Below are 9,497 nucleotides of genomic sequence, written 5' to 3' on the forward strand. Positions count from 1 at the left end.
AAAGGAAAACATTCCCAGTTGACTACACTTAATAATAAATATCAATGATAATACATTAGGACGCCAATAATTTAAAGGTCTCAGGGGACAAGAAAAACTTCAGGGAAGCTGGCTTAGCAGACTTTGAAAACTGGACTCAGTGTGTATCTTTTGAAGTCAGACTCCAACACACACAAAAATAGGGACTGACATCTTGCTTTGTTGGCATGTCTTGCGAAAGCTAACTCGCTGTCTATAACTGGAGAAGGTGTCCAGTAGGTTTAGAAGTCTGTGCTCTGGATCAGCTAACAGAGTACAGATGTAAAAAATGTAAACATTGCTGATTAACTCCCCCAATTATCAATTTATCCACATCAGCATTTGTGTGAAGTCTGACGTCAGTGCATGAAGATTTCACAATCTGTCAAACCTCAGAAGATATTACCGAAAATCTCAAGTCATTCTAAAATTTGTCTGAGGAGAGCATGCCATAAACAATCAACCAAAACACTCTCTCATGCACAATCCCACAAAAGAATTTATTTGTTTGTGATGAGGGGGCGTTGGGAGGAAGGGCAGTGGGTGTTACCAGGCAATCAAAAAGAATTCTTTTAAAAAGATGTTTCAGTTTACTGCTGCCAGTCTTTGATTGTTTTATCTTTAATTGTTTTCTTTGTAGGAACAAAGAAGAAAAAGGTTTACCCAAGTAAAAATTAAAGCCATATACTAGGCCTGGTTCTTCACTGTTCTTGCACTTTATATAATCATTTACTCCTGTGCAAAGAAGGGCAAGAGAAATATAAAATTCTACCATTCTGAGTTGGTAGCATTTTCACCTTTTTGTATATCTCTGAATGACTACACAAACTGCAAGGCAGTAGAGAATCAGCCCAGTACATGGAACAAAGGATTAGACTGTGTGCCAAATAAAAATAAATTAATTCTAAAGATGTGCTGAACAAACATGTTATACCTACCATCTTATCCCCCAGCCAGCTCTGATGTTGTTTACCCAGTCACCTTCATACCAGGAAGTACCTTCCTGATTATAATAAATGGTACCCTGAAACAAAGAGTATGAGCGGTTTAATTAATCAATACCTAAATATTCACATGAATGCTTTCACATAACATTATATACCATGGACGTAGACAAGTGGGAACTCGGGTGGGCTTCAGCTCACCCCAAAATTTAGGGATTGGATTAAGAAAGAAAAAGCAGAGTTTGAAATAAGAAGCTTGTTTTCCCTCTCTTTATTAAAAGTGGACACATTTAGTTATGGTACAAAACTACCCAAAGTGATATTCAAGAGCTATAATTTTATTATTTTTTAATTCTAACCCCTCCCCTGCCATAAAAAGTTGTCTTCACCCCTGTATATGCCAAATATACCAATTACCACTTGTATTCCAACATTCTCTCCATAGTCGCTAAGAAAAAAAGACTCAATTTATGTTAAAAGCAACTGAGAGTCTAAAATATAAAAAAATTAAATCCTGTTATTTTCACCAACATTAGCTACATGCTAAGAGAGACCAAGCATTCAGATGTTCAAAAATGTTAAAAATTACATTTAGCCAAACAATGGCAAGTGTCCTCAAACCCTTTGGAAATGCTTTCACCAATCTATTCTATTCTATATACTGTAGGTTCTTATACTGCCCTTATCACCATAGAGCAGCTTTCAGTAACACATCAAGTGATATGAATAACATTGGTTATGTGTTTGTTCTCGCCTCCTCTCCCCACCTGGAAAAGCATTTGCAGTGAAGCGTTTTGTTTTGGTAGGGTTTTTTTTTTTTTAAACATGTGTTACTATGATTTATGTTAGAGAAGGCAAGGTCAAAGGTTTTGCTTGGAGCAAAACGATGATCCTTAGTTCCTGGGGGAGTTCATTCCACAGCTACCAAGAAAGTTCTGTCTCCCACACAGACAAGCTCTACTCTTACTCAAAGAGTTCCACTGTGCTCGAAGAGACTATGGTCTGCATCCCAGAGCTTTAGGCATTGTTTAAATATCTTGGGCCCAGGCCATGGAGCGCCTTCAAGATAAGGACCAAGACCTTGAACTTAATTCAAAATTCTGTAGGAAGCCAGCATAGAAAGTGAAGGACAGGTCTGATGTGCTTGCAGTGACCTATGTTGTGGAGGAGACACTCTGTACGGTTCTGCACTAGTTGGAGTTCCTATGTGCTGAAAACTTCATGCCCAGGTTTGTCACACTGCTGTAGTCCAGCCGAGAAGCGAGTAAGGCATGAATAACAGAGGTCAGATCATCATCTGCCAGTCTCCTAGCCAACTGGAGATAACAGAAAGCATTACTTGTAGATGCTACTATGTGAGAGTGCAGCATCAGCAAGTAACCCAAGAGTATTCCTAGACTACAGACCAAATTGACTATTTGTGGGTGTGTATCTTCAACCAAAAGAGATTACACCATGGCTACGGGCTCTTCCAAATGCTTTCCTCTACCCACCAGCATCACTTGTCTTGCTTGGGTTCAGCTTCAGCTGGCTGTTCTTCATGAGTTGAAGGCCATCTTGGTGGTAGTGGTGTAGTTGTATGTGGTGAAGAATAGGTAGAGCTGTGTGTCATCTAGATATTGCTGGCACCTGAGTTCCTGATATCTGACCACTTCACCTAGTGATTGCATGTAGATGTTGAAAAGGACTGTAGAGAGAGAAAATATCCTTCTGGGACTCCACAACCAAGAGGACTAGTGGCTGGAGGTGCAGTTTCCCCATCACTACACGGTTTGAGTCCTCCAGGGAGAACTCAAACCATATCAGAACATTATCCTTGGCCCCTGCAACCTCTCTCACGTGAGACAGCAGTACCTCATTGTCTGTTGACTATTGCAGACAGGCCCAGGAGGATGAGAATGGACATCTGTCCTCTGTCCACTGACAGGAGGAGATCATTCATCAGTGCCACTAAAGCGTTTTGAGTTTTGAATGAAGTCCTATGGCCCGTGTTATGCAGGAGGTCAGACTAAATGATCACTGTGGTCCCTTCTGACCTCAGAATCTATTAACTACAGTAAGCAGACAGAGAGAGCAGCTATACTCTGACTCATCCAGAGTTCCACATTAACTTCTAGAGCCAGCTCTGCAATGGCATCCTTCAGAAGGCAAAGGACACAACTGGGATGCTGCCTTAATTGTTCTGTTTTCTTTCTCTGGACAGTTCTATCAGTGTCATTTCTTCCTCCATTATGGTGTTTCTGGTCTGCTCAGTTATCTGCAATAGGTACTTTTAATAACAGATCTCAAATGTACCCCAGAATCCTTTGTACCTGTTACAGACGTGCTTCAAATGAGGCAACATGACAAATGTCATAAAGGATTCTGAGGCACATCTGATACTCAAAGATTCTCATTGCTCATGACTGAGCAGAAACAGGGACAACATTCTGGAAGGTTGGATAATAAATAAATAATAAAATGTAGTCCTTATAGAGCTTTACATATTTCAAACTCTGTACAAACATCCACTAATACATTGTTGTAACACCCTCAAGAAGTATGATTATGATAGACCAAAAACTCCACAGCCATACAGAAGTGAGCGTCCAGATTGGCCTGTTCATAAACAGCTAGAGCAGTCTCTGCTATTCAAGTGCCCCTTAGAGATGACGCGCAAGGGCCTAAATTTTCAGAAGTGACTAGTGATTTTGGGTACCTCAACTTATTGGTGCCCAACTTGAAACATCTTAAAAAGGCCTGATTTTCAGAAAGTGCTGATTTTCACCTCTTACAATAAGGCCAATTTAAGGTATCTGAAGTTGGACACACAAAATCACTAGCTTTTTTGAAAATTTAGGCCTGCATGCTAATCCCACAGTACTTAGACTAAAGACTTAGCTATTGTCATAATTATTATTAGCATACTTAAGCTATTATCTTCAGCACATTTAAGGAGCAGGATTTAGCTAACTGCTCTTTCAGCAAAGTATTTTGTGCCATTATTGCCACTATTTAGGAAACAGCCTCTGGTTCTTCACCTCTTGATCAGCTTGGTGACCATCTAATTAGAGATTCCTAAAAGGGCAGGTAACATATATATTTACTAGTTAATATTAAAGCAGAAAGTTGGGGTGTTGCCACAAATTATCCCTTTTAATACAAAAGAAGGCCTTGCACCACCAGGACCACTAATTTTAATTAACATATGCTCCATCAGAGATATTTCATTAGGATAATTCAAGGCTTATGTACCAATTGAGTTCCACTTAAGTTCCCCACATAAGTGATGCAGAAGCCCTGTGCTAGCCCTCTGTATTGACTTTCATCTTAGATGCCACTGGTCCAGATGATACTTTCATCAGTGCTTTTCTTATTTACCTTTCCATGTCTTTTGCCTTCACACCATTGGCCAATGTATGAAACTGGATGGGTGCCACACTTGTACATGCCAAAGCCATGCCTGACTCCATTCTTCACCTCTCCTTCATACATGCTGCCATCAGGCCATTTGTAATGGCCATTATACATCTGAACATTCTTTACAAAGTTCCCCTAAGAGATTAAATTATAAATTGATTACTCGCTCAAGTGAGACAGCAGTACTCGTTACGTTTGCAGGAGAGAGTATCTAGGGTATCTAGGGTGTGGGCTGAGCTGTCCTAAAGGAGGGGCCCTCAGAGCAGCCAGGCCCAAGGAGAAGTTCTGAGTTGCACCGTATGTTATCTTATTGTTGATTTTTTTTAAAAAAAAGCCAAACCACAGGAAGGAGGCAAGTTTGGACTTTACAGTGCATGCCCTGTGTTTGTAGAGCAAGCTGGGAAAGGCACCTGTTCACAGTGCACAAACAAGAAAAACACAAACTAACTCTAGTTACATTTTGGGTGTTCTTTAAATTTAATACACAGCCTCTGTTGCCACCTGCAATCATCTAACCTACATGCTTTCCTATAAATTGCATGTATAGATGTAATTAGCTGCATGATACTTTAAAATTATTTACTTTGCACTTTACCTCATACTTCACTCCATCAGCCCATGCATAAGTCCCGTGTCCATGCATGAGTCCTTCGGAAAACATGCCCTTCAAAATAATACACATACTATTGTTTTTATTCCGGTATCACAACTTACGTCTATAGCTATTAAGTAGTTTGAGGAGAAGTAACATGTTTTAATTAAAACCCCTCTAACTATCAGCATTAAAAGAACTAAGTTTTGAATGTCTGCAGCCCTTAGAAACTACGGAATCCACTATTCAATACACATAAATTTTAGCTGTGCGGTTCCCAATGAAGTCAAAGGGAGTAGCAGTATGTCCTCTTCCAGGGGAAGAATTTGTCCCATTACATTTTGGATACATTTACACAGCAAGCAGCAGCAAGCCTCCAATCCTGGGTCAACAGACTCAAGCTCACAGGGCTTGTGCTTCCACACTAAAAATAGCTGTGTAGACCTTGTAGCTCAGGCTGGAACTCAGGCACTGCAGCCCATGAAACTCCCCCTCCCGAGGCTTCAGGGCCTGAGCTGCAACGTCTACGCAGCTACTTTTAGTGCTGTAGCACAAACCCCGCAAGCCCAAGTCTGTTGACCCAGGCTTGGAGCCTTGCTACCACAGGCTGCAAAGTCGTACCCTTAGTGCCTTGCCACAGATGTACCCATAAACAGAATGCTGATCTACTCACTCTGTATGTATTTCCTCCCTGAAAATGCGCTATACCTTCTCCATCATATAATCCATGGACTTTTTCTCCTTCATAGCTACAAAGAAAACAAACTAACGATGAAATAATCAAATCACTACAAGTAAGCCAGAAACAACAGAAGTTAAAAAATGATAACTATTACCAGTATTTTCCGACAAAAGCCAAATTACATTGTTAGCACCTGTTAGCTCCCATTCTGGAATAGGTGGGGTGAAAGCATATACTGTATCTTGCTACTGGGTGGAACATCAGGCTTGCTCCCCTTTCATGACCAAAGTACTGGCAGGAAGTGGGCACCCCCATGCACATTATGCACCGCACCCTAAATGTTAAGCAGCACCAAATATTATGTAATTACACTAGTGTATTCACTTTATATAGAAAACTGCATGTACACTTACAGTGAAATTCATTTTACCCAAATAAAGCAAGAGGAATCAGGCTTTATGCAAGTGAAGTGTGAATGAGATGGGGAAGCAAGATTCTACAGCCAGGGCACAGAGCTGCAATACAGCTCTCCATCCATGATGAGCACTGCTATTATGGGGTATTAAGGCCACTTGAACTATAATCATGTGGACCAATCCCCATGGGCACTCCCTTTTCAGTAATTTATGCCAACACCCCTTGCACAGCCAGTCTGCTGGTGTTCTACCACACAGTGGGTCTTAAATGGAGCAGGCGACTTTGTGCATACACATACATCCTAAGTTACCACTACCCTTTGTCTTGCAAGTGCATTTGTGTCTGATGTCTATCTGCCTTTTAGACTGTAAACTCCACAAGGCAGGAGCCGTGTCCATGAGTATGTTTTGTATAATACCAAGCACACCACAGGTACTTAAATCGTAAATCCTCAGCTAGTGGATGTGTTTTTAACTAAACTGACATGTTTTTAAACATACTTTTCTACAATAAGTTGAGTGAGAATAGGCTCCTCATAATACTGAGCTGCTTCTTGGATCAGAGGTTCTTCCACCTCTTTTGATTCTTCTTTGGATTCTAAAGGGCTTGCTTGTGCTTCCTCCGCTTGATTCAATGATGTCTGGACATATGATGGCTGAACTGAAGAAATACCTTCAAATGAAGTCTCAGGTGCGGGAGGAGGGGCAGGTGCCAACTTTTCTGTTTTTTTGCCATCTTTCTTCTTATCTTTAGCCATTGCCACTGAATTGCCTCAAAGCTATGTTTTTCTGAACAAAAGGCTTTAGCTTCTTTTGCCTATTTTTTACATCAGAGGTTTAGTTTTCAAAATCTGAACTCATTTAACTGAAAAGAAAACATAAAAAGCAAACATGATAAAAATCTGATTTCTCCTCCCTCATTGCCCCCCAAATAATATTTTTAAAGTTTTATTGCTGTATGGTAATGGCAACAATTTCCTAAAAGTATTCCAAGTAAAAGTGTTAGATATTTTATGAGCTTCTAGGGCAGTGGTTCTCAACCAGGGGTGCCCTGGGATACATATAGGTCTTCCATGGGTACATCAACTCACCTAGATATTTGCCTAGCTTTCAAACAGGCTACATAAGAAGCACTAGCGAAGTCAGCACAAACTAAAATTTCATACAATTACTTGTTTATACTGCTCTATATACTATACACTGAAATGTAAGTAAATATTTATATTCCAATTAATTTATTTTATAATTACATGGTAAAAATAAGTCAGCATTTTTTTAATAACAGTGTGCTGTGACACTTTTGTATTTTTATATCTGATTGTGTAACTAGGTAGTTTTAAAGTGAAGCGTAACTTGGGATATACAAGACAAATCTCAGGTTTCAGAGTAACAGCCGTGTTAGTCTGTATTCGCAAAAAGAAAAGGAGTACTTGAAAGGGATACAGTATGTGGAAAGGGTGAGAGCCACTGTTCTAGGGAAATGAGGGTGGCAGGAACGCACTAGATTCCAATACTCTTTGGGAAAATAATGGGTTACAGATTAACCTGATATCTATAACAGACAACATGACAGTTTATGGAAATAAGGTAATGCCACCACATATTTGTGACCCCAAAAGATTATGTGAAAACCACGGAACAATGTGGTTGTCTAGAATCATGACTCCATTGTTTTGTGGTTAAATCTTCATGGCTTAGTATCCCTGATTCTGTAAGGTGGTAATATTACACACTCTATTAGGTAGGAATGATTCGGTAGGGGGGGATTAAAAACCCACTCATTAAACCCCCATGGGTATTTGGTTAAAGCAAGTGTAAAATTATATTAGTTAAAACGATGGTGGTGGACGGAACACAGTTACAAACCTCCTGCGGTTCTGTTACAGCTAGCGGGGTGTGGAGATTCCGGAGACTAATTTCTCCAAGCTAGAAAACTTCTCTGGAAGGAGATGGCAATTCAGCCACGACACCTGAGGCGACTGTATCGCCACTGGATTCTCCGTCCTCCCGCACCCACAACAAAGCGGGAAGGAAAATTATGACGGGACGCCTAGGAACAGCTGCGCCCGCGCCTCTCTGGCGGGCGCGCTCAGCATGCAGCAGCCCCCAGCACGGCTGGCCGGGCAGCACGACGCTCCGGCCTCCCCTCCACGCTGGCTCGGCCGCCCACCACCCAGCGGGAAGCCAGGGCCCCCCTGCTCAGTCCCCGGCGTTCCGGCCACCGCCCGGGGCCGCCTCTGGGCAAAGCGGAGGGGGTTTCGGCGCCCGTCCCTCCGGCTCCTGCCACAGCGTCCTACGTCCGGCGCTGTAACCATAGTAACCGCCCGCAGGGCAGAACGCCACTTGCTCGTCATCTTAAAGGGACCGCCGCCCACTTCCCCCTCCTTCAAGTACCGGGACAACCCCCTCCAGCGGGCGGGCCTACGACAGCGGCCCCGGCCTGCTGCTGGCGTGGCCACGCCCCGGCCTGCCGCTGCGGAACTGCCCCTCCCTAGGTGCCCCGCCGCCTCTGTCTGCCAGCTGGCTGCAAGCCCCAGGGCAGCTGCGGAGGCACGTTTTTTTCTACCCCAGAGACTGCAGCACAGCTGGTGCCAGGCAGGCGCCAGGGGAGGTATTTTTCTTCTAGTGGTCCCACATTTCCTTTCGATTTGCTTACACTACCCTGATGGTTTTAGATTATTTCTGCAATACAGGGCAGGAGGCCTGAAGTTCTACAGTAAAGGAACCTGGCTCTAGCCCCCAACCTGCCTTTTGGAAGAAGGTTGGATGGATTATATTCTCCCCCCTTTAAACTGTTCACTGCTTACCCTGATAAGCTCATAGTACTTATTCGTGGTACTGCATCATGCCCACATCACATGCTGGGAAACTAAGGAACAGAGGTAGATTTAAGTAGATTCTGCTCCGCTTCACACAATTCAATAATATAGCCACAAAGAGAATGCACTTCTTCTACCTTGCATTCCCACATGCTATCCATTGGCAAGGACAAAAGCAAGGTTGCAAACATCCTCCTCTATAAATATAACAGATATCTGTGTACTAGCACACCGCTGTAAACAAAAACACTATTTTCTTGGTTTCAGAGTAGCAGCCGTTTTAGTCTGTATCTGCAAAAAGAACAGGAGGACTTGTGGCACCTTAGAGACTAACAAATTTATTTGAGCATAAACTTTCATGAGCTACAGCTCACTTCATCGGAGGGTCAGAGTTTTGCCATTGACTTTCAATAAGCCCAGGCTTTGGCCTCCTGGCTCCAAAGTAACCAATATAACAACTGCTTTGTTTCTATAGTGAAAGAAGCTCCTAATTTTAGAATGTCCTTACTTATTCCTTTCCATTGGTGGTGGGGGGTCAGATAGATGGTTGCTTGCTTTCATTCTCAGAAAAGGAATATTTTCTTGAAAGAATGTTTATGGAGTAAGGCTCAGTAAGATGCTGCTTAA

At 42.3% G+C, this 9,497-nt stretch overlaps 1 protein-coding gene across 11 annotated transcripts in view; it reads right to left on the reverse strand.

Annotated features, from left to right (window-relative positions):
• LOC140918229 (radial spoke head 10 homolog B2-like) overlaps nucleotides 1-9,431 on the reverse strand; it is a 40,533-nt gene extending 31,102 nt beyond the window's left edge. For 4 of the 11 annotated variants that reach the window (XM_073362145.1, XM_073362144.1, XM_073362141.1 and 1 more), the window contains exons 1-6: nucleotides 7,918-8,349; nucleotides 6,553-6,916; nucleotides 5,627-5,702; nucleotides 4,957-5,025; nucleotides 4,323-4,496; nucleotides 957-1,042 (exon numbers count right to left, since the gene is read on the reverse strand). In XM_073362145.1, coding sequence (XP_073218246.1) covers nucleotides 957-1,042; nucleotides 4,323-4,496; nucleotides 4,957-5,025; nucleotides 5,627-5,702; nucleotides 6,553-6,809 — 662 coding nt within the window. In that variant the 5' untranslated portion in view covers nucleotides 6,810-6,916; nucleotides 7,918-8,349. Of the gene's footprint in view, nucleotides 1-956; nucleotides 1,043-2,455; nucleotides 2,503-4,322; nucleotides 4,497-4,956; nucleotides 5,026-5,626; nucleotides 5,703-5,817; nucleotides 5,837-6,552; nucleotides 6,917-7,917; nucleotides 8,350-8,858; nucleotides 8,895-9,378 lie in introns of those variants that run through there. The other 7 variants (XM_073362142.1, XM_073362143.1, XM_073362149.1 and 4 more) reach the window with 7 other exon arrangements.
• Nucleotides 9,432-9,497: the final 66 nt, after the last annotated feature.

This window comes from Lepidochelys kempii, chromosome 10 (assembly GCF_965140265.1).
Source record: "Lepidochelys kempii isolate rLepKem1 chromosome 10, rLepKem1.hap2, whole genome shotgun sequence".
Taxonomy (NCBI): Eukaryota; Metazoa; Chordata; order Testudines; family Cheloniidae; genus Lepidochelys; species Lepidochelys kempii.